Source organism: Narcine bancroftii, chromosome 2, assembly GCF_036971445.1.
Source record: "Narcine bancroftii isolate sNarBan1 chromosome 2, sNarBan1.hap1, whole genome shotgun sequence".
In the NCBI taxonomy this organism is placed as follows: Eukaryota; Metazoa; Chordata; class Chondrichthyes; order Torpediniformes; family Narcinidae; genus Narcine; species Narcine bancroftii.
The window spans coordinates 196,697,946-196,723,375 of record NC_091470.1 but is presented as its reverse complement, the minus strand read 5'-3'; the positions used below and the strand labels follow the sequence as shown (position 1 = coordinate 196,723,375).

The following is a 25,430-nucleotide window of genomic DNA, read 5'->3' as shown; positions in this document are numbered from 1 at the left end:
GCTAAAAAAAGGCATGAAGAGGCTTTGGCTGAAAGAGTAAAAATAAATCCAAAAGGTTTCTATAAATACATTAAAAGTAAAAGATTAGTGAGAGATAAAATTGGACCCCTTGTAGATAGCGAGGGTAGGCTGAGTGAGAAGTCTGAGGAAATGGGGGAAATTTTGAATGATTTATTTGCCTCGGTATTCACTAGGGAAAAAAATGTTGAACCAGTTGAAGTAAAGAAAAATAGTGGGGAGGTCATGAAGCATATAAGGATAACCGAGGAGGTAGTGATGGCTGTGTTAAAAAAGATAAAGGTGGATAAATCTCCTAGACCGGACAAAATATTCCCTAGGACACTCAGGGAGGCTAGTGGACAGTTAGTGGGGCCATTAACAGAGATATTTAGGATGTCACTGGCCACGGGGGTGGTGCCAAAGGATTCACACGCATGTGGTTCCTCTGTTTCAGAAAGGGTCCAAATGCAAACCTGGGAATTATAGGCCTGTAAGTCTGACGTCTATGGTGGGCAAGTTGATGGAAAGTGTTCTGAGGGATGCTATTTACAAATTTTTGGAGGTACAGGGATAGGGAGTAATCAGCATGGTTTTGTCAGGGGTAGATCATGCTTGACAAACCTGATTGAGTTCTTCGAGGGGGTTACAAAAAAGGTTGATGAAGGGAAAGCTGTGGATGTTGTCTATTTGGACTTTAGTAAAGCTTTTGACAAAGTTCCCCACAGGAGGTTAGGAAAAATGGTGGAGGCATTAGGTATAAATAAGGAGGTAGTGAAATGGATTCAGCAGTGGTTGGATGGGAGGTGTCAGAGAGTAGTGGTGGAAAATTGTTTGTCCAATTGGAGGCCGGTGACTAGTGGAATTCCTCAGAGTTCGGTCCTGGGTCCACTATTATTTGTTATATATATTAACGATCTGGATGTAGGGTTGGAGAATTGGATAAGCAAGTTTGCGGATGACACAAAGATTGGTGGTGTTGTGGACAGTGAGGTAGATTACCGTAGATTAAAAGGTGATTTAGGAAGGCTGGAGGTGTGGGCTGAGAAATGGGTGATGGAATTTAATACAGATAAATGTGAGGTGCTACATTTTGGAAAGGCAAATTTAAATAGGTCATATACATTGAATGGTAGACAATTGAGGAGTGCAGAGCAACAAAGGGATTTAAGAGTTATGGTAAATAGTACCCTCAAGGCTGATACTCAGGTAGATGGTGTGGTGAAGAAGGCATTTGGAATGTTGGCCTTCATAAATCGGAGTATTGAATTCAAGAGTAGGGAGGTTATGATGAAATTGTACAAGGCATTGGTGAGGCCAAATTTGGAGTACTGTGTTCAGTTTTGGTCAACAAATTATAGGAAAGATATAAACAAAATAGAGAGAGTGCAGAGAAGGTTCACGAGAATGTTGACACGATTTCAGGGTCTGAGTTACAGGGAAAGGTTGTGCAGACTGGGGCTTTTTTCTCTGGAGCGTAGAAGATTGAGAGGGGACTTGATAGAGGTGTTTAAGATTTTAAAAGGGACAGACAGAGTAAATGTGGATAGGCTTTTTCAATTAAGAAAGGGGGAGATTCAAACGAGAGGACATGGTTTAAGATTGAAGGGGGAAAATTATAAGGGGAACATGAGGGGAAATTTCTTTACGCAAAGGGTGGTGGGGATGTGGAATGAGCTTCCAGCAGACGTGGTCGAGGCGGGATCATTGGTTACATTTAAGGAAAGACTGGATCGTTACATGGATAGGAGGGGACTAGAGGGGTATGGACCGTGTGCTGGTCAGTGGGACTAGGTGGGGATTTGCTACGGCATGGACTAGTAGGGCCGAACTGGCCTGTTCTGTGCTGTAAGTGGTTATATGGTTATATGGTTATATGATTGCAGTTTAAACACTTCATACATGAATAAATATTATTACGTACATGTATTCATTAATATTTATATAAAACCTATGTAACCAAATGTGCATATAATTTTTTTTCATGTCGTGTCTCTCAGACAGAAGTTTATCGTAGCTGGCACCTATTTTAAGCTAAATTGGCCACTCCTGCTATTTACAGTGGTTTGTTTTAGGTGCAGATAGATGTTCTTGTTCAGCAAGTGTTTCTTGATGGAGATGATCTAAGCAACAATATGAGATGAAGTGAAATATGATCACAGAAGATTCTCAGGGTCAAAGGTCACGATATTGTTCACGTCAGCTGCAAACCTGAACTATATCCATGGGGGTGAACGATTGAAATCATCCTGTCAGAGAACGTCAATGCTTGTGATGGGAAATGTCCTACCCAGGAGGGTTATGAACCTGGCTCAGATCATCTCTTACACATCCTCCTCTCCTGTTTTCACACATCCCCCCCCACACACACACACACCGACAGAGCCCACTCACACACCACACACACACACACACCGCCCTACATTTCCCTTGGTCCACACTCTCTTCACTAGCCAGGAAGTAGACTCGAGAAGGGTGAGATCAAACCCCCACCAGTACCTCTCCTGCCGTCATCAGGCTCCTGAATGAACCTCACACCAGTAAAATAATGTGGTCGATGCTCTGTCCCAACCAATCTCTCAATGTGACTCTTGATGGACTGCGGATGAGATGTCCGCTGGACTGCTCGCCATTATCACTGCACCCGTAACAATGAGTTCGAACCGACTGACCCAGGCTCCCAGATGCTCCTGCTTGTGCCATCTTAGACCAGAGCTTCCCAGCAGATAGTGATGAATAGCTCTGCCCCTGAGCAAGCTGCAGCAGGCAGCCATTGGGGCAAGTGGTAGAATTGTCTCTGCCTTCTGCCCTGCTCCCTGCAATCTCGCCAGGAAGAGAGCAGAGGAGGAAGGAGATGGGGGAGGGGGGCGGGAGGTGGAAATAATTTTGAACAGAGGAGTGAGTGGGTGGGTCAGTCACAGGCACCTTGACTGCCTCCTTCCCTCAAAGTTGTGAGTCAAAGACTGGCACAGGTCCAGAAAGTGTCCCTTCGGTCCATCATGAGCATGCCAGCCACAAGAGTGCACATCTCTATTTATCCTGTTTACCTTCACTGGGTTTGTCATATTCATACACTGCTTCAAATCCATGTCTAACTGGTTTTTAAATGGTAATTGACTCAGTTTTCAACAACCCCTCAGAGAGGGCGTGTTCCAACCTGCTAGTGGAGAAATGTCTTCCTCCTATCCTCTTCAAGTCAAGTCAAGTTTATTGTCATCTGATTATACAAGTACATGCCAACTACACAGCGCTCTCCAGACCTTGGTGCAAAACACTCTGACACACACAGACACACAATACACATTCAAGACAAGTATTTCACCTCGACAAATAAATAAATAAATTCTGTTTCGTGAATATGAGTCTCGAACGGTCAGTGTGAGCCGTTCCTGTGGTCGTTCAGCATTCATGCTGCCCGTGGGAAGAAGCTGATCCTCAGCCTGGTGGTGCTGGCTCTGATCCTCCTGTATCTCTTCCCCCGTCGGGAGCAGCTGAAAGATGCTGTGTGCGGGGGCTGGAAAGGGGTCCTCGATGATTTTGCTGCTCCCTCTTTGGACAACGATCTCGGTTGATCGCATCGATTTAAGCAATGCTCCCGTCGAATGTCTGCAGAAGAAAAGGGAGACCCCAGTGATCATCTCGGCCATTTTGATGACCCTCTGTATTGACTTCTGGTCCGAGGCTTTGCAGCTCCTGTCCCATGTGGTGATATGGCTGGATAGGATGCTCTCAATTGTGCCCCTGTAAAAGATTGTCAACGTGGGGACCGGTAGCCTTCCCCCTCCTCATGTGCAGGAGGCCGGGTTTTAGTTTGGATGGGGCAGCAGGTTTGGGATTCTGGGTAGTGAAGATGGTTTTCGGGGACTGCAGAAGGATTTGGCCCACTCAGAGTGGGCTGAAAGGTGGCAGATGGAGTTTAATGTTGATAACTGTGAACTGCTTCATTTTTGGAAGAATAATCAAAGCAGGACATATGCAGTGAAGGGGAGGGCATCGAGGAATGCAGAGGAACAGAGGGATCTTGGAGTAATGGTTCATCGTTCTTTGAAAGTGGTTTCTCATGTAGATAAGATGGTGAAGAAGGCTTTTGGTATGCTGGCCTTTATAAATCAAAGCATAGAATATAGAAGCTGGGAGGTGAGACTGTTCAAGCCATTGGTGAGGCCAAGTTTGGAATATTGTGTGCAGTTCTGGTCTCCAAATTATAGGAAGGATATCAATAAGGTAGAGAGGGTGCAGAGATTTACTAAAATGTGCCCTGGATTTCAGTATCTAGAATACGGAGAAAGATTGAGTAGACTGGGTCTTTATTCATTGGAGCATAGAAGGTTGAGGGGGGATCTGATGGAGGTATTTAAAATTATGAGGGGGGTAGATAGAGTAGATGTGATAGGCTCTTCCCCTTGAGGGGAGGTGAGATTGGAACGAGGGGTCATAAATTAAGAACTAGGGGGAAAAAGTTTAGAAGAAGCTTCTTCACTCAGAGAGGGGTGGCTGAATGGAATGACCTTCCAGAAGAGATGGCTGCACCAGGGTCAACTTTGTCATTTAAGAGGAGGTTGGATGAGTGCATGGATGTGAGGGGGTTGGAGGGTGATGGACAGGGAGTGGGTAGGTGGGACTAGAGGAGATCACAAATCAGTATGGACTAGAGAGGCTGAGATGGCCAGTTTCCATACTGTAATTGTTATATGGTTATATGGCTACACCATGTTCCATGTTAACTTGCCGGCAAAGCACAGCGGCTCGGTAGGCAGTGAGTGGGGGGGGGTTCTCCATCCCACATCCTTCCCACACGCTCCCAACCCGCGCTGCCCTCCAGGATGAGGCTGGAGCCCAACCCTTGCCCCCATCCGCAGATGCTGTGTCCGCAAGGAAGGCCCTCACCCGAGGTGCTTCCCCCTCCCACCCCCGCCACTTCCCTCACCCAGTACCTCTGGCAGGCCAAGATGTTTCTGAGGCAATGGGGCCTACAGAGAGATTTCATTGTGACAGTATATAGAAATGTTTTTGGGAGATAAATTGGGAAAGGTTTGTTAGAGTAGGTCACATACAAACACTTTAAAACAGATCTATTTAAAATACTGAAGCTCTGCTGATGCTAGACATATCAGGCCTCAAAGCCTTTCAAAAGCTTTGGAGAGTACCCAGGAGACTTCACTAATGGATTGTTGCTTCCAAAAAGGCAACAGATGAACTTGTTGGAACTGCATTCTGTTGGGAGGGGAACTTAATGTTCTAGAAGAGTCATGTGGTTTTGCAAGCAGAGAGAGTTAAATAGACTTTCTCTCTGAGAGAGAGAGAGAGAGAGAGAGAGAGAGAGAGAGAGAGATCAATTCTACAGTGTTATAGTCAGTAGCAGCAGCTGGAAATGGAACAGGACAAGCTGGCAAGCTTGTGGAAAACCCCATTTGGAAGACGGGTTTTGAGTGCTTAGTTCAGCCTGGTCAAAGCCTTTGTGGTTCATGCAAGAGGAGAGGACTGGCTGTCTAATGTTTCACTTGGAATAAGTGAAACAGAAAAGGAAGTCTGTGGTGACCTGAAAGAAAGAGTTTATCATCTGGAGAACCCTGAGGGGGCAAGATTCATCAGCAAGACACTGGAGTGGCTGATGGAAGTAAATCAGTTGTGGATGTCCTGGAACACAAATCTCTCTCTGAAAACTGACAAGAACCTTCCTGAGAGGTAACCATTTACCTTTCAAGCCCCAAAGCCTGGTGAACTTTATGCATGTTAAATTCTGTGCACAGGTTAAGAATGGCCTGCAACCAGTGAACTTGGAGGAGTGAGAAGTGAGATTGGACTGTGAACCAAAGAACTTTTCTGAACTTACACACACACATTACATACACGTGTGCTTAGAATTAGAAGGGGGTTAAGTTAGTTTAGTTAAGTTAAAGTGTGATTCTGTTTTCATGTTTGAAGATAATTAAAAGCAACCTTTGTTGAAGTAACCATTTGTCTTGGTGAATATCTACTGCTGCTGGGTTTTGGGGTCCTCTGGGTGACCACCGCAGTGTTGGAGCCCTGACCCCACCATGTCCGACGTAACAACCTCTGAAAGGGTTCATGGCGAGAGAAGGTTTGATTCAGCAAACTTCACAAAAGTCGCCTAATGAACTTCCCAAGAGCGATTTTATTGGCAATCACAAAGTACAGAAGGAAAAAAATACTTTCCAGCTGCAGATTCTTACAAAATAAAGACTGAATGGTAGACTAAATTAAATTAAATGAGAGAATATATTAGATAGATGATCCTAACTGTGCAATAAAGGGAATAGTGCAGACAGTCCTTTTGTGGCCCTTAGAGCAGCCCCTGTTTAGTGCAACAAAGGAGGTCCCAGAGCCTGATGGATGTTGGGAAGACACTTCTCTTGAAGCTGGAAGTCTTGCTCTTAGTGATTCAGTACCTTCATTTCGAAGGAAGGGGTGAGAAGAGGTTGTGCCCAGGATAATGGGGGTGGAGGGGTGGGGGCTGGGGGCCTTTTTTGACATTGGCTGCCTTCTTGAGAACCTATCGACATTTGCTCCTTTCTGCCTTTCCACGGGGCCTCTCGAAGCCGAGTCACATCTCTGTCCCACTGAAGGCACTGGGTGAGGAAAGTTGGGGGAGTTGGGGGTGGGAGGGGCGTGGGGGTGGGGGGGGGGGGGGAGAGAACCTCGGGCGAGAACCCTACTGGATAATCGGATTCTCAAACCTGGATTTTTTTTTTGATGAACAGTTTCTCCTCTGGGCCCCACCATCCTGCACCCTTGGGACCCAGCCGTCTCCTGGTCTAAAGACAGGGGGCCTCCAACACCTGATGACCCCACCCCATCCCTTCTTTGATTAAAGATGGTGCCACTTTCCATGCAGTATTTGACTTGTTACATACAACATAGAAACCTAGTGCTCAGAGCAGGCCCGAAGGCCACAGTGTTGGTTGGATTAATAACCTCCTCCAACTGCCTTCCAGGTGGCCAGAACACCGGATATAAAGCAGCATATTCTACCCCTATGCAGCTATCAGGAGGCCACCTGAAAGAGCAGGAGGCACCTCCGAGGAACACTTTCCAATGCCCCTCTGGGAGGGATAATTGCTGGAGCACTGAAAGCTGCTGCTAAGGGAATGACAATCAGTTGGCAAGTGCCTGACAGCCCCCTCTCCCAACTGCCCCTGCCCCCTTTTGCGGGACGTCAGGACAGGGGCAGCCGGCACGGGATGTCAACCCTGACATCCGAGGCACCTCCCGTGCAGCTGTCCCTTTCAGGTGGCCAACTCTGCGCTTTCAGTGCTGCCACCTGAACGACCATTCCACAGGTCTGAATCCACTTCTTCAGGTGCATTCCTGGCAGAGAATACACCTGAAAGTGGCCTAAGATTCCACCTCCATTTTTCTCAGCTCCCTGGGCCTCTCCAATAGCCTCTGCCTCCCCACCATTGCTGGCGACGCATTCCCTGCACCCACCACTCTCTGAAGTAAGAACTTACCTCTTACACATGCCTCCCCCCCCCCCCCCCCCCCGTATTTACTCCCGAGCTCCTTAAAACTACCCCTCGTGTTGGCCATCGCAGCCCCTGGGGAAAAAGCCTCCGGCTGTCCGCACGATCAAGTGCTCTCGCCATTTTGTGCATGTCTGTCAGTACCAGCCCTCATCCTCCGTCGATCCCAGGGAGAAAAGATCAAGTTCACTCAACCTCTCCTCATGAGGCCTGCTCTCTGATCCACACGGCATCGCAGTCAATCTCCTCTGCACTCTCCTTGCAGCACCCATACGGCTCCTACAACGTGACCAGAACTGACCACTATATTTCAACTGGTGTATTAGACCAAACAAAATGGAGAAAGAGGAATGGTAAAGTGGGGGAGGGATAGATAGATAGAGAGAGAGAGAGAGAGAGATAGAGACAGAGATAGATTGATAGAAAGTTAGATTGATAGATAGATAGAGACAGAGAGAGAGATATAGAGATAGAGATAGATTGATAGAAAGTTAGATTGATAGATAGATAGAGACAGAGAGAGATATAGAGATAGATTGATAGAAAGATAGAAGGATAGATGGAGAGATAGATGGATAGATAGAGAGAGACACATAAATGTATAGATGGAAGATAGACAGGTAGACAGATAGACAGAGCAAGAGAGAGAAAGACAGAGAGCATGAGGTCAAGGGAGAGAGAGACAGGAGGGAGACAGAGTTGGAATGAGGCATTTTAAATGGGATGTGGTGTTCAGCCAGACAGTGGGAGATCAGAGCAGGTTGAGCTGGGGGACACTTGCAGGACCCCTCAACCACTGCGGATCTGGAACAGAGCCCTTCTGCTCCTCTTCTCCCAAACCCCTTGCCGAAGGCGAGCCTTTCCAAGCGTGCGCCCATGGTGGGACTCAGCGGGGCAGGCTACCCCGACGGGGAGAAATTGATGGCCAACATTTCGGTCTGGGACACTTTACTGAGACTAGAGTAGGAAGTTGAGACAAGATGGCGGGGGGGGGGGTAAGTGTGGAGGAAGGGCAAAAGTGGAGTTGAGGTGACCGAGAGGTGGAAAGACGGGTTGAGTGAGGGACTAGGAGGAAGGAGATGGGAAGGAGGGAGCTCATCATCATCAGCTTCAGACGGAATCATCCACATCAAGGACCTGAACTCAGAGGCACTTTGTACCTCATTAGAGGGGAGGGGTGGGAGGGAGCTAATCTTCATCAGCCTCGGACTGAATCGTCTGGAACGGAGTCCTGAGCACAATGTCCCTTGAGGGAGGGGAGGTAGTATACCTAATCGTGTTGTTCTTTGACCACAGGCTCTGCCATCCTGTGGCGCATTTTGATAAGTCCTTGTTTAACCATCAGGCGGTGCAGGTAATGATTCTCGGGCAGGATCATCCTGGTGCACATTTCCTTGGTGGGACCCATCAGGTTGGGCTTGAGGGCGTAACCCAGGATCTTCGCCTTCCCAAAACTGGGAGGTCTGATCTCCGGAGGTATAACCTTATTGTCGGCTGCGGGACCGTCCCCGAGGAGGCAAGTGGAGCCCAGGCGCCGACGCATCTCTCTCAGCCTGGAGACGTCATGATCCATCCTTGCCTTCCCATAGGCAGCGACCCGGAGCCAGAAGGAAGCGTTGAAGTGGCTGTAGAGGAGCCAGTCCAGGGAGTTCCACTGGCGGAGCTTGAAGGTGGCATATGGGGAGAGAGGGGGGACGTCTGATTTTCCCCGGGCATTGAGCTTGAAGTAGGCCATGTCCTCCAGTGACCAGCACAGAGCTTCTCTGAGCAGGACCAGCGACTGGTCGAAGTATTCAGACAGCAGCACCAGGCCAAAGGTGGCGTCCAGCTCCCGCAGGGTGCGGTTCACCTGCTCCAGCTCGTTAGCGCTGTTGTGGTTCCCGCCCAGGTCGAACCACATCACGTTGTGGGCCAGGTGGCTGTACCTTTCGTTCGGTCTGTAGTACTTGTGCGGGTTCTGGGCGAACTCCTCCAGGCTGGGGGCCCGTCGGAAGGCAAGGGCACTGTTCTGGAAATAGAAGAAGCCAGACTCGAAGAGGTGGTTGGGGTTCCTGAGGATGGTGAAGTAGAAGGAATCGTTAGGCATCACCTTCTCCACCTGCAGGATAGAGAACATAGAACAGTACAGGCCCTTCAGCCTTTGTTGTTCTGCCACCTTAGATATTCCTATCAAAACAAAAACAAAGAAACCCTCCCTACCCCATAACCTTCTATTTATCTTCCACCCACGTGCCTGTCTAAGGGTCTCTTAAAGCCTCCACCACCACCCCTAACAAGGTATTCCAGGCCCCCACAACTCTCTGTGTAAAAGAAACTTATCCTTGATATCACCTCTTAAACCAGTGGTTCTCAACATTTTTCTTCCCACTCACATCCCACCTGAAGTCATCCCGAGGCTATTGGTGCTCTGTTGATTGGTAAGGGGTTGCTTAACTTGGGATGTGGGTAGAAAGAAAAAGTTTGAAAAGCACTGTTTTAACCGTCCCTCATTGACTTGTTATGTGCACCATTTCAGAGCTCCAAGGGAAATGGGCCAATGACAATTTTTCTCAAGCAAAATATTGGGTCGAGAGCAGTGATTCTCAACCTTCCCTTCCCCCCACATCCCACCTTAAGCAACCCCTTACTAATTACAGAGCCCCGATGGCCTAGGGATTACTTCAAGTGGGGTGTGAATGGGAAGAAAAAGGTTGAGAACCGCAGCTCTAAACTTTCCTCCTTTTCACTTTGTATGGATGACCTCTGGTCTTTGTTATTCCCGCCCTGGGAAAAAGGTGTTGGCCGTCCAACCTATATAGGCCTCTCAGAACCTCTTATCAAATCTCCTCTCATCCTTTTACACACCAGAGAGAAAAGTCCCAGCTCTGCTAACTTTGCCTCATAAGACATGTTTCCCAATTCAGGCACCTTCCTGGTGAATCTCCTCTGCACCCTCTCCACGGCTTTCACATCCTTCCTGTAATGTGGTGACCAGAACTGAACACAATACTCCAAGTGTGGTCTCACCAGAGATTTGTAGAGTTGCAACATGACCTCTCAACATGACCTCACTCCCCCAATTAATGAAGCCCAGCATCCCATAGGCCTTCTTAACTATCCTATCAACCTGTGCGGCATCTTTGAAGGATGTATGGATTTGGATCCCAAGGTCTCTCTGTTCATTCACAATCTTGTCACCAACCATTAACCTTGTACTCAGTCTTCTGGTTTGTCCTTCCAAAATCCATCATCTCACACTTATCCAGATTGAACTCCATCTACCATGATTCCGTCCAACCCTGCACCTTGTCTATATCCTTTTGTTTCCCTCTGCAACCTTCAGCTCCATCCAGAACTCCTCCAACCTTTGTATTATCTGAAGACTTACTGACCCATCCTTCCACCTCTTCAGGTTTGAAGGTTGAAAGAGGGTGTGTCTCATCTGTCAGGTTGCCAACCTTTATGGGAGAGAGGGCAGGAGAATGGGTGGAGAGGAAGAATGCATCACCCATTTTGGAATGACGCAGCTGGCCCGATGAGCAGAATGGCCCAATTCTGCTCCCACTTTTGGTATTGATAATGTCAGGGAGTGGGGGTGGCCTTACCTCGGGCAGGTTGAACCTCATGTGATTGCAGATGATGTTGTACTCCTTGCTGCGATTCTGATTGAAACCCTTGACAAATCGGGCTTGGAAGAGACTAGGGTATCCCAAGTGGTCTAAGAATGGAAGGGCGAAGGTTAGGTTCCTGCTGTCCCCAAACCGGTACAGGATGTTCAGCACGGTGCTACTGGCCGTCTTGTGGGTCTTCAGGAAGACCACGTGGGTCCTGGGCTGGCAGGTCGGCTCTGGAGTGATCCCAAACCTGTGTTCAAAGGCAGGTCTCAGATCAGAGCGGAGATGAGAATTTATTGTCATAGCCATGGTTACAAAGCACAGAGGCAGGGAAATTCCTACTTGCTACAGGTGCGGGAGACACGCCAACTTCAATAGAAATACTTAAATGACCACAATTCACAAACATAAAAACATAGATCAATATTTTATGACAGTTCGAATACTCACACACGCTGGGGAAACTCAGCAAGACAGGCAGCATCCAGGGGAAGTGAAGGGTAACCAATGTTTGCCAAGCGATCAGCAAAGGTGAATGGGGGATAGGATGGGAGGGAGGAAGGGGTAGGGGGAGGAGCACAAGGTGAAGACCAAAGAGGTCATGGGTGGGTCTGGGGGAGGTCGAGAAGAAGGATGCACATATTCTCTCTAGAGTGTGGGCAGAGATATCAGTGCGGAGCAGAGGGGTTGAATTATGTTCTGTTCATTTCTGTGATTGAGCTCATGGGGGATAGACTTGGATGTAAAATTAGAATAGAATCCAACTGTGGTCGACCCAAACCAACCATGGCCAACTGCAACCAATCCTAACCAGACCAAACCACAGACAATCCCAAACCAACTATGGCCAATCCCAACCCAACCCTGGCCTATCCCAACCCCACCCAGTTCCAGCCAACCCTGGCCAATCCCAGCCAATCCCACCCCAACCATGGCCAATCCCAGCTCAACCCCGGCCAATCCCACAATCCCACCCCAACCATGGCCAACCAAAACCCAACCACGACCAATCCCAACCCAACCACGGCCAATTCCAATCCAACCATGGCCAATCCCAATCCAACCCTGGCCAATCCCAACTCAACCCAACCCCGGCCAATTCCAACCAACCCTGGCCAATCCCAATCCAACCTAAGCCAATCTCAACCCAACCCAACCCAACTCTGGTCAATTCCAACCAACCCTGGCCAATCCCAAACCAACCTTGGCTAATCCCAACCCAACCCTGGCCAATCCCAATCCAACCCCAGCCAATCTCAACCCAACCCAACCCAAACCTGGCCAATCTCAACCAATCCCAACCCAACCACGGCCAACCCCAACTGACCCCTGGCCAATCCCAACCCAACCATGGCCAAATGGGGAATGACTGGTTGTGATTGGCTGTGATCAGGTTGGGTTGAGATTGGCTGTGGTTATGTTGGGTTGAGATTGACTGTGGTCAGGTTGAGTTGGGATTGGCTATGGTCAGGTCAAGTTGGGGTTAGCTGAAGGGTGGGTGTAATGGAGGATTAAAACCATGTACTCAGATGCTTTTTGCTTATGTGGAACTGACGACACTGGGTCCACACGCAGGTCACCTTACTTTCAGAACTAGCAGATGTAATTAAACTCAGCCATGGGGACTTATCTGAAGATACACTTTGAAATGGAATTCCACCGTGAGGCCCAGGGAAAGCAGTTGTCAAATACGACACTCTGAAATTGACGTATTGGTCACAACCTGTCTTGCTCAAGAAGTTTTAATGAGTCCTTGTATCTACGAGATAAACCAGGATATCATAGCATCCTGCTCCATAATAATTAATCTTCTAAATTGTAGAATAGTATGCTCAGCTTTGATTTTGACTGACAAATGTTAGAGGGAGTGGGTGCATGATTAATTGTTTTTGGGGTATAAAAGTCTGTGGTCCTGCTGCTGAAGTTTAGACTCTCCGAGGGGTGGGAACACCCCTTGTCAAGAAGGAAGAACAGCCAGAATCCGAGCAACGTCCCGGTCGGGGGAGGTGGAGAAGCTGCTACCAGCGCCCTGACAACCTACTACAAGTGTGCAGTTGTTGCCTCGCTTCGGCAGTTGGGACCAGTCCAAGCGTTGATAAGTATAGTTGGGAAGGGCTTGCATATTGTAGTGTGAAATCAGCTTTTGAATTAGTAATAAACATTTGTATAAACTGAACTGCTCTCGGTGTGTGTGTCTATTTTCTTTCGGTAGCTAAAACACTGTGACCAATCTAAAATGAACAAAATGAGAGGTATAAGTTTACCCAAGACAATTGGCGCTGCGAGCAGGGTTGGTCTCAAGATGTTTCGCCGAAAGAAAGAGGTGAGCCCTGAGCAGTTTTTGATTCCGGGATGGACTTCCAAAGATGATGGGTTTGGCATGCTGGCTAATACCCTGTCTTTGTTGGGACCACCCATCAGTTGGGATGAAAGGTTAGAACCCTTAAGTGTGCCTCTGGGAGAGCGGGTTGCCACTCTCCTCCGAGAAAGTAAATTTCCAAAAAAACGGGGGACGCTGACAGACGGTTTTTGGCTGCTGGCCACAGCCTTACGCCACTCCGTTCAGCGTGAAGTTGAATTAGTTCAGCAGCAGGTAAAGTCTGAACATAAGAGAAAACAACTAGAGGAGGAAGTAGAGACTCTGCGACAGCGCTGCTCGATGATGAGCGAAATTGTTAGCACCAGTCAGGATCGAGCCAAAGAATGGGAGGATAAGCATGTTCAAACAATTTGCCGTAATATTAAACTCCGGCAACAGCTCTGTGCGAATAAGGAAAAGCAAGGGGTAGAACCTGATCCACACCGTATTCGTGCCATGATAAGGAATGGCAATGATCCTGATGTAATTGATGATTGGGACGGGAATATCTGGTATGATGATAATGGTAATAATGCAGATACCCCCCGGCATGTGCCTGGCATACTCCCCTCTCCCTCCGCTGTTCAAGCCCGCCCCGTAAGGCAGCGGACTGTCCAAGCAGATGAAGGCGAGAGGGGGGATGATGTAAGTGTAGAAACTGAAGGGACCGGTGCTCCGATCTCCCAAGCGGACCCAGGGGAAGGCTCCCAAACCCCTGCTTATGCTAGGTGGGCTCCCCCCTCAACGGGATGGTCTCAGCAGCCTCCCATGTGCCAGAGTGGTAACAGGGGTCGGGAGCAGTCAACAACAATACGTGACTTTACTATAAAAGAGCTGGCCGCCATTGGAGATCGTTTTAGGCAAAAGACAGGAGAAACTTTGGCGGCCTGGCTTCTGCGGGTTTGGGAGCAAGGGGGAGGTAGCATATATCTGACCCCTGAGGAATTGTTGGGGTTAGGATCATTAACTACTGATATTCGAGTCACTGCTGAATTACGTGGCAGAAGGAGAGATGTAGACTATTTACTTGCTACTCTAGGAGAAGCCCTGTTACGGGTGTATCCGTCACCAGTAGATTGGGATCTGCATTTGCAGAACCATTGGGGCACACCAGAGGAGGGTATAGCAGTGATTCGCCAACAGGCCGTGGCCTCTGCTTTGTATGCGGGGCGCCTGAGGCTGTGGATGCATGGGGGGAGCCCTGATGAAGAATTATTCACAGCTGGAATGCATACCCGATTGGTTCGTTCAGCCCAACCTACTATACGGGGACTGGTCCTGTCTGTAACTAGTCCGCTAATTGGGCACCTCGTATCTGAGGCGGTGCACGCCCTATCTGGACTCCAAGAACTGGAGTTTGGAGGTAAAATCCACTCACGTACAACCCAGGTTAAAGCAGACAGACAGGATGAAAGGAGAGGGGCTGCTGTTAATAATGGACTGACCAGAAAAGAGCTTTTTCTAACTTTGTTAAAGTTAGGCGTACCTAAAAGTGATATTGATGGGAAACCTACTGCAGTCTTGTATGCCCTTTATAAGAGGAAGGCAGGGGAACATTATCCCCAGATGCTGGGTCCTCCCGGCCCAGCTGTGCCTTCTGCTCCCACTGCTGCTTCTATCGAGTCAGCTTCTCCTGCCCCAGTTACCCGTGATGAGGTACAACAATGGGTTAAACAGGCTCTTAAGGATAACAATAGCATGTGGTCCTGGAAACCCCCGAACCCTTCTGAAGCCTGAAGGTGTGGGCAGGATTCCCGTGTCTATTCCATCGAGACACGGCGCACACACGGGGATCCGCGGCCCTACATACCATTAACAATTCACTGGGGTGGGGGTAATGATCGCCAATACTTGGCTTTGGTTGACACCGGTGCAGAGCACTCGGTGATTCCTGGTAACCCCGACCTCTGGAACGGACCCACATTTCGAATAGAAGGAATGGGAGGGGCAATCACCCTGGCAAAGGAAATAAAAGTCCGTGCCACGGTGGGTGATGGCCCTTCCCCCATATGGTTACATGCGTTGGTAGCTGCCACTGACGAGTGTATTCTGGGTATTAATATGTTGGCCGGTACAGCCCTTAATACTAGCCAAGGGGGGTTTGCATTCGGAATTCGGACTATTACAAAAAGATTAGTGGTGGGTCAGGCCAAGTGGGATCCCGTGGTGGTGCCACCCCCCTCAAAACCTGTATGCATTCCGCAATATCGCCTCCCTGGAGGGCAGGAGGAGATTACCGCCACCATTGATGCTTTGAAAGAAGAAGGGGTAGTGAGGCCTGCAACGTCGCCCTTCAATAGCCCTGTTTGGCCGGTCCAGAAGCTGGACGGCTCCTGGAGAATGACAGTTGATTATCGTTTTTTGAACAAACATGCCCCACCACTTGCTTCAGCAGTTCCGGACATTGTCACTCTTATTGAAAACATTGCTACTGGGAACTCAGGAACATGGTATGCTGTCATTGATCTCGCTAAGGCCTTCTTCAGTATTCTTATAGCTGAGGACTCACAGGATCAGTTCGCCTTTACCTGGAAGGGGCGCCAGTATACCTTCACCCACCTTCCAGTATCGCCTTCCCTCTCAATTCACCATTATATTGATGATGTGGCCTCCTGGAGCCTCTGGCAGAAACAAGAGGGTCGCCGAGTCCCACTAGGATTCTGGTCACGTACCATGCCTGAGGCTGCCACTCGTTATTCTGTTTTTGAACAACAGTTACTAGCCTGTTACTGGGCCCTGCTAGAGACTGAAAGAATGACAGGTGATGCAGATGTTCAATTGCGACCTGCACTTCCTATAATGAATTGGGTCCTGGCTAATGATGCTAATCTAAAGATCCGGCGGGCTCAGCAGTCTTCTATTGTTAAATGGAAGTGGTATATTCAGAGTCGTGCGACCAGAGGGCCTGAAGGGGTGGGCCGCATACACGAACAGGTGGCTTACCATCCTAGGTCAGGAACTCAGTTATCGGAGGAGGGGGATGGTGGCTCCAGTCAGTATGCTGAGTTGAAGGCAGTCACTTTACCACTAGATCCCCATGATCACCCTCTTCGCCTGTTTACTGATTCCTGGGCTTTGGCTAATGGACTTGTGGTATGGATGCCTGATTTGCAAAAGAACAACTGGATGATACATGACCGCCCAGTATGGGGCAAAGAGTTGTGGCAGCTGTTGTGGGATGCTTCCCACCATCGTGAGATAACCGTTTATCACGTTGATGCCCATACCAATATGGCGACTAACATGGCTCAACATAATGCAGTAGCAGATCAGCTTGCCACTATCAGCTGTGCTGATACCGTCCCCCTGGCTCGATGGGCACATGAACAGAGTGGTCATTTGGGGGAGAAGGGATCAGCTATGTGGTCCCGTACACATGCTTTATCCATCCATAAGGATGATGTCCGCATGGTCATATGTACATGCCCAGAATGTCAGCTTGTGAAGTTCCATACCGTTCCACCTGGTCCGCATGGCCGAATAAAACGGGGTGCTCACTCAGCTGCGGTCTGGCAAATTGATTACATAGGCCCCATGCTAGACTGCATGGGTAAATATTACGTCCTAGTAATGGTTGACACCTTTTCGGGCCTGGTTTTTACTTTTCCCACCAAGACGGCTGACCAAGCTAGCACTATCCAAGGACAAAACCATTTGATTTATCGTTATGATGTTCCAGAGGAGATTCACTCTGATAATGGCTCGCACTTCTCCGGGAAAGCAATCTGTGATTGGGCAAATGACAACGGTATTTTATGGGTCCACCATATTCCTTATTACCCGCAGGCTGCCGGGTTAGTTGAACAAATGAACGGCTTACTGAAGGAACAAATTCATTTGTTAACATCACTGGGGACCCAGAAGGGATGGTGCCATGTGCTGCAGCAGGCAGTCGACAATTTGAATCATCGCCCTTTAAAAGGAGGTACACCTTTCCACCGACTTCTTCACGCTCCTGAATTACAGCCTATTCCAGAGGAATAACAGTCAATGCCCCCCATCCCCGAACTAGAGAATGTTGGACAAAAAGTATGGGTGGCACCACCAGGTAGTGGCCCTCCTGTAAAAGGGGAAATAGTGACACCTGCCCAGGGTAACACTCGGTGGGTAGCTATTGAGGGACAGGATGATTTAGTCTGTTTAAACACTGAACGCTTATGGTATCGTGAGTGACATGTGTCAGGCTTCTTTGTTCCAGGTTCTCCATTTTACACTCCTGGTGATCTGGCTTAACAGCTGCTTTGATGCCAGCAATTGGATTTGTAATGTCGAGGACGTTCCAAGGGAGTTCCCAGTGGGAAACACGGTCCGATGCATTACACCAAGGAAGTCCTCGGTCACCAGCCTCAAGTGCAGCTTATATAAATATGTTATTGTTCAGCATGTTTCAAAATCTGTTCGTGAGCTCCAGTATCTGGGTATTGTGGCCAACAAGGATAATTTGAGCCTTGGTTGGAATCCTTTCTCATGGCTAACTGCTACATTTGGGGGAGTGGGCCACAATATCCTCCGTTGGTTGCTCGCGTCATTGCTTATCTTTGTAATTGTTGTTTTGATTTCTCTTTTTTCGCTCCCTCTGTACTCAAATACTGGTTAGGCCTCGCAAATGACAGATTGTGACCAAGGGGTGGAATGTAATGGAGGATTAAAACCATGTACTCAGATGCTTTTTGCTTATGTGGAACTGACGACACTGGGTCCACACGCAGGTCACCTTACTTTCAGAACTAGCAGATGTAATTAAACTCAGCCATGGGGACTTATCTGAAGATACACTTTGAAATGGAATTCCACCGTGAGGCCCAGGGAAAGCAGTTGTCAAATACGACACTCTGAAATTGACGTATTGGTCACAACCTGTCTTGCTCAAGAAGTTTTAATGAGTCCTTGTATCTACGAGATAAACCAGGATATCATAGCATCCTGCTCCATAATAATTAATCTTCTAAATTGTAGAATAGTATGCTCAGCTTTGATTTTGACTGACAAATGTTAGAGGGAGTGGGTGCATGATTAATTGTTTTTGGGGTATAAAAGTCTGTGGTCCTGCTGCTGAAGTTTAGACTCTCCGAGGGGTGGGAACACCCCTTGTCAAGAAGGAAGAACAGCCAGAGTCCGAGCAATGTCCCGGTCGGGGGAGGTGGAGAAGCTGCTACCAGCGCCCTGACAACCTACTACAAGTGTGCAGTTGTTGCCTCGCTTCGGCAGTTGGGACCAGTCCAAGCGTTGATAAGTATAGTTGGGAAGGGCTTGCATATTGTAGTGTGAAATCAGCTTTTGAATTAGTAATAAACATTTGTATAAACTGAACTGCTCTCGGTGTGTGTGTCTATTTTCTTTCGGTAGCTAAAACACTGTGACCAATCTAAAATGAACAAAATGAGAGGTATAAGTTTACCCAAGACAGTGGGTTGGAATCCACGTTTGGAGTGGGATTGTCTGTGGTCAGCTCATTTTGGGATTGGGGTGAACATGAAGCAACAATGGGATACTCATACCTTCATCACATGAGGAGGGAGGAGAGGAAGCATCGTTTGCATTTGTATAAGGGATAGAATTAACCAGTAGCGGTGGTTGAACCTACCAGATTCTCGTGGAGAGGTAGACCATCCTAGAGCTGAAACTGAGGCTGGTGACCACCACAAAGACTACTGCGAGGTACGTGGCTGGGATTCTGGAGAATTTGTATAATTCCCTTGAGCTGAATTAAAGAGACAAGTTGACGGTCATTATTAACCCCTTCTCCCATTGGGCTCAGACCGCTTCCAGCAAGGAAAAAGTCCCTTAAGCCCATCCACTCCATGCTGGCCTTAAACCAGCCACCTCCACTCATTAAACCCACCCTCCTGTCACCGCTGACCCTACCCCTGACTATCCACTCTGCACGTCATTCTGGGTTTGGAGGAGACCAGAACGCACGCAGGAGCTGGGGGGATCTGACACAGTCACCCTCCGCGTACAGACGGAGCGACAGACAGACAGACAGAGAGAGAGAGAGAGAGCGCGAGAGAGAGAGAGAGAGGACAACCATCTTTCCCTCGATCTCTCTCTCCCTCCCTCTCCCCTCCCCCTCTCCCCCCACCCCTCTCTCCCCCCTCACTCTCTCTCTGAAACTCTGCACATGACTCTTTCACTGAATCTTCCTCGTTGTATAACGTATGAGATATTGACTGCGCTGCTCGCAAATCAACCTGTATTTCTGAGACATGGGGACGGTTAGCGCCACAGTGTTGCAGCACCAGTGTCCTGGGTTTGAAGGAGTATTGTACGTTCTCCCTGTGTCTGCGTGGGTTTTCCGTGGAGGGGGGTCTGGTTTACTCCCATCATTCGAAATGCACCGGTGGGGGGGGGGGGTGCAGGTTAATTGGGTGTAAATCAAGCAGCGTGGGCTTGTGGGCTGAAAGGGCCTGTTACTGCGCTGTATGTACAAATTTAACCGGTGTCCATGCTGTGCAATTGGTCAGCAAAAGGAGGTGTAAGGCGCTCCTTCTGTCTGATGGCCTACAGTTCGCCCTTGGGCAAGGTGTAGGACCTGTTCAGCCACCCAATCAGGGTCACGTGAGGCCGTGGATTGCAGATGGTGAATGGTTTTTACAAGCGGATTCTACAAATCGGAATTTACGGTTGTGTTGCGAGCCCAGAGGACCCCAAAACCCAGCAGCAATAGATATTCACCAAGACAAATGGTTACTTAAACCAAAGTTGCTTTTAATTATCTTTAAACATGAAAACAGAATCAAACTTTAACTTATCTCTATTGACTTAAGGCACTTTCAGGTGGCCAAATCCCCCGATGTAAAGTCACATATTATGCCCATATGCACCTGCGAGGTGAACTTTGAAACCCTCCTCCGGAAGGGATAATCGCTGGAGTACTGAGGTCCACCCTGGCACCTGAATGCAGCCGCCTGAAAGCAGCGGCTAAGGGAATGAAAATCAGCTGGTGAGTGCCTGACAGCCCCTCTCCCCGCTGCCTCTGCCCCCCGGGACGTCAGGGCAGGGGCAGCCGACATGGGCTGTCAGTGCTGGGGCAGCTGGTGTGGACTGTCAGCACTGGGGAGGCAGGCGCAGGCTGTGGCAGGCATGGGCAGAGCAGTGGTATGTGTGGGGACCAACACAGGGCTGTGGGGAGAGAGCAGCACAGTGGGATCAGTGTGGGGATTGACACGGGGCTGTGGGGGTTGAACAGGGTAGTGGGATCAGTGTGGGGATTGACACAGGGCTCTGGGGAGAGCACGGGGCAGTGGGATCAGTGTGGGGACAGCCCGCGCCGATTGCCCCAGCTTTGACTACTCCAGCGCTGACAACTCGCGCCAGCTGCCCCAGCACCGACAGTCCAAAGGGTCAGGAGCCAGAGTGCACTCTGAAGCACCTCCTGTGCAGCTGTCCCTTTCAGGTGGCAGCGCTGAAAGCACAGCAATGGCCACCTGAACAACCATTCCACAGATCTGAATCCACTTCTGCAGGTGCATTCTTGGCAGAGAATGCACCTGAAAGGGGCTTTAACTAACCACTTAACCACCTTCTAATTCAAAGTGGACATGTATGCAATGTGTGTGTAAGTTCAGCCAAGTTATTTGGTTCACAATCCAATCTCACTTATCACACCTCCCAAGTTCACTGGTTGCAGGCAATTCTTATACTGTGCACAGAATTTAACATTAATAACATTCACCAGGCTTTGGTTCTCAAAAGGTTCTTGTCAGTTTTCAGAGAGAGACTTGTTGTTCCTGAACACAAACTGATCCCTTCTGATCAGCCACATCAGTGTCTTGCTGAAGAAACTTGCCCTGTCAGGGTTCTGCAGATGATAACCTCTTTCTTTCAGGTCACCACAGAATTCCTTTTTGTTTCTCTTATTTAGAGTGAAACATAAGGCAGCCAGTCCTCTCCTCTTGTATGGACCATAAGGGCTTTGACCAGGCTGAACTAAGCACTCACAACCCGTTTTCCAAATGGGTTTTTCCACAAGTTTGCCAGTTTGTCCTGTTCCAGTCCCAGCTGCTGATGCTGACTGTAACACTGTAGAACTGAATTCTCTCGCTCTCTCACTGAGAGAAAAAGCCTGTTTATTTCCTCTCTGCTTGCTAAAAAAAAATGACCCTCTTAGAACAGCAAGCTACAGTCCAGACAGCCTGCACTCGGAACTACACCTCCGATCTCTTTCATCAGTTGCTTTTCAAAACAACAATCCATTAGTGAAGTCTCTTGGGCACTCTCCAAAGTTTTGTAAAGGCCCCCAGGAGCTGCCCTGTCTGGCTTGAGCAGAGCCCCAGTATTTTAAATGAGATCTGTTTTGAAGAGTTTGAATGCGACCTACACTAAAAAAACCTGCCCCAATTTATCTCCCCAAAACATATCTATATACAATACAAACACAACATGATCTGTCGCAGTCGTACAACTAAAAACGCTGGGCAGATGAATCTGCTGATCAAGTTCCAGCATTGCCCGTCCAGTATGGACCCTGCAACTGAAGAATGCAACAGGAAACTATTTCAGAATTTTCCCCCTTGCATAATCATGAACTCAACACTGACTACGGACTCAGCTCAAAGACAGGCTTCGTCAAAGGAGAACAGGGTGGACCACAACTACAAATCAAAGGGTCAGAGCTCATGACGGGGATGGAGAGACATGATCGCCCACGTCGAACGACAAGGCACCTGAATCAAGTCACCTTTTTGGTTTATACCTTAAAGACTAATAGCACCGTAAAGATTGGGATCGCATTTCTCGTGAACCGTGGAGCGCAACTTTTCCGTGACGAACGATGGCGGGGCAAGTGTGCGTCTCTTCTGGCTGCCGACCTGATCGGCGAGGGCGCAAAGTTTGAATAAACACTCCGCTGTGACACTCGAGCTAAGAGCGGCTCTCACACAACACACACTACATTGTAATACCCTTTAAAAAATCCAATAGCAAAAAAAATCCGTGATGTACTAGTACACGTATGTTCTAGGAATTGAGGATCCCGATGGGTTGGGGATAAAAACTGTTGCACGATCTGGACGTACGGCCCCAGATGTTACAGTACTGCGGACCAGATGGAATCACAGTTTACAAGGGGGCATGTGGAACCCTCCACATGGTTACTTGCCTTCTGCCTGCCTCGCATCTTGTGCGACTGCATCACGGCCTGGTTTGGAAGCTCGGCCCACAAGACCCTGCAGAGGAGAGTGAAGTCAGTGGAAAAGACCATCGGAGACCACCTTCCACCACGTGAAGGAGCATCCTCAATGCTCGATGCAGGCGAAAGGCATTAAACGCAGCGAAGGACACCACATCCCCCCCACCTCATGTAAACCGTACCCCCTTCTTGCGTCCAGATTGGGCAACAGATATCCCCCCCTCCCTAAGCCATCAGGCTCCTGAACCACCCCCCCCCCCTCAGAACAGATAAGGTACTGTTACTGTATACTTTTTATTATCTATTCTAATGTATATTTATGTAAATCTGCTCCATGGTCCTGGAGAAACGCGACTTCGTCTTTACGGTAACTAAAGGTGACGATTTATAGACGGTAGGAAGGGACATTCCAATAATTTTCACTGCTGACCCCACTGCAAGGACTTGAGGTGGTACACCTTTCAAACCAGGCGGCGGTGACCCAGTGGCTCCGTCCTCTGGAGACCCAAGTGAGGTTGGAGGTGGGAGATGAACTTTCGCAGGGAGCAGAGGCGCTGCTGGGCGTTCTGGGCTGGTGTTGAGGGCGGAGGTGAGATTCTCCGCCAATGCCAGCCACTCTGGACAACATTCATGATGTGTCCATTTTTTATTTTTTTGGGGAAAAAATGAACTCACCCAGTCATTTTCTCCTGCAGATAAGAGGGAGAGAGAAGACGCTGGAATCCGGAGAATCACCTGGGAGCGTCAGGGGAGAGAGAGAGAGAGAGAGAAAGGGGTCGGGCTCCCAGCCTTTCCCCGCCCAGCAATCGCGCCCTAGCCCAGTTCTGCCCGGCGCTGGGTCTGAACGCGCAGTGAATGAGGATCCGGCGGCGAAGGCGGAGTGAATCCCGCTCCCTTAACGCATCGCCAACCCCTTGGCAGAGGACCAGATTGATTTCACATGCAGGTTCGGGAGAGGAAGGAGCGGCCCTGAGACACTTCGGGCAGAGCTGCGGGCTTTCAGAGGGTGAATCCCAACGTAGGGGTGTGAGGGTGAAGGCGTGGAGCCCACCCTCATCTCCCCCCTCCCACCACCACCCCCCTTGAGTGACATCCAACCCCTTTGGTTTTGGCCACTGTGCGCAATTCTGGGGAAGGGGGGAACAGAAGTTTCCCGCGCCTGGACGATGATGGGCGGGGGGTGCTTGGTCGCAGGCGGAAGCATCAGAGGGGAGACCTGAATGTGGGGGGGAGGGGGGGGGGAGTTTATTAAATGACGAGGCGGCACCGATCGGAGAAAGATAGACAAGAACGGGCGGCACGGAGAGCGCGAAGCAGTCCGCCGAGGGCAATTAGACCGCCAGCCGCAAGAGTGGGAACACGGCGCTGATTCCAAGTGTGCGTGACCTGCGTGAAATCCAACCTCACCCCCCCCCCCCCAAGCTCCAGATCCACCTTCAAAATTCGTGGGGGGGGGTGTTTGTTGGAGCATCTGGTGGGGGGCAGGGGTTCTGGAACTGCTCGTCCAAATTAATGTCAACAGTTCAAAATAGCAGCAGAATTCGGCCGCCCCCATGGACCGAGCAGAAAAGGAATAGGAGTGTGTTCCTTATATGCCCAGGATGGGCCGGGGGGGGGGGGGTGGGGGGGGCAGCTCTGACCGGTTCAAAAAGTAAACGAGCTTGTAGTCTGTCTGTACGTGTCCGCTGGGCTGGCGAGTGATGGTTTAGTTGTCATAACTAACGACAGGGATATGTTTCTTATTAAATTGTCTGCTGAAACACTGCCCCAAAATGTTGTCGACCGCCACACCCCGATGGTGACACCAGTCTAACTGGTTATGATTAATAACAAACTATAATTCCAAACCACGCTGAGTGATCTCCGTTCCACACTGCACCCAAAATTACAGAGGATGTGTGTAAAGTCAAAAAGATCCTTCACCATGGCATCACTTTATCAATTTTGATATTATTCTGTTAAAAAAAGGGAAGATCTAAACCCAGGACCAGAACAAAGCTGTATGGCCAAAGAGAAAACGAACGAACAGATATCCCCTGAGAGAGAGGGACGGAGAGACACCGGTTAGTGCACAGATATCCCCCTGAGAGAGAGGGACGGAGAGAAAAGGGTCAGTGCACAGATATCCCCCTGAGAGGGATGGAGAGACACTGGTGAGTGTACAGATTTCCCCCTGAGAGAGAGGAATGGAGAAAGAGAGGTCAGTGTACACATATCCCCCTGAGAGTGAGAGCGACAGAGACACTAGTCAGTGTACAAATATCCCCCTGAGAAAGAGGGATGGAGTTACATTGGTCAGTGTACAGATATCCCCCTGAGAGAGAGGGATGGAGAAAGAGAGGTCAGTATACACATATCACACTGAGAGAGAGGGATGGAGGGGCACTGGTGAGGGTAGAGATATCCCACTGAGGTAGAGTGACAGGGAGACACTCGTCAGTGTACAGATATACGCATGGGAGAGAGGGACGGAGAGACACAGGTCAGTATATAGATATGCTCCTGAGAGAGAGTAACAGAGTAATACTGGTCGTTGTACAGATATCCCCCTGAGAGAGAGGGATGCAGAGACACTGGACTGTGTGCAGATATCTCCCTGAGCGAGAGGGATGGAAAAACACAGGTCAGTGTACAGATATATCCCTGAGAGTGAGGGACGGAGTGACACTGATCAGTGTACAGATATCCTCATGAGAAAGGGGGACGGAGAAACACCAATCAGTATACAGGTATCTGCCAGAGAGGGAGAGAGAGAGAGAGAGAGACAGAGAGACACTGGTCAGTGTACAGGTATCCCCCTGAGCGAGAGGGACGGAGAGACAAAGGTCAGTACATAGATATCCACCTGAGGGAGAGTGATGGAGTGA

At 49.1% G+C, this 25,430-nt stretch overlaps 1 protein-coding gene across 7 annotated transcripts in view; it reads right to left on the bottom strand.

Annotated features, from left to right (window-relative positions):
* Positions 1-3,187: 3,187 nt before the first annotated feature.
* The window catches only part of LOC138754920 (galactose-3-O-sulfotransferase 2-like), a 167,643-nt gene continuing 145,400 nt past the window's right edge, over positions 3,188-25,430 (bottom strand). For 5 of the 7 annotated variants that reach the window (XM_069919936.1, XM_069919942.1, XM_069919937.1 and 2 more), the window contains 5 exons: positions 22,534-22,600; positions 19,018-19,134; positions 11,066-11,324; positions 8,752-9,579; positions 3,188-3,603 (listed from right to left, as the gene is read on the bottom strand). In XM_069919936.1, coding sequence (XP_069776037.1) covers positions 8,752-9,579; positions 11,066-11,324; positions 19,018-19,043 — 1,113 coding nt within the window. In that variant the 5' untranslated portion in view covers positions 19,044-19,134; positions 22,534-22,600 and the 3' untranslated portion in view covers positions 3,188-3,603. Of the gene's footprint in view, positions 3,604-8,751; positions 9,580-11,065; positions 11,325-19,017; positions 19,135-22,533; positions 22,601-23,238; positions 23,422-25,430 lie in introns of those variants that run through there. The other 2 variants (XM_069919941.1, XM_069919935.1) reach the window with 2 other exon arrangements.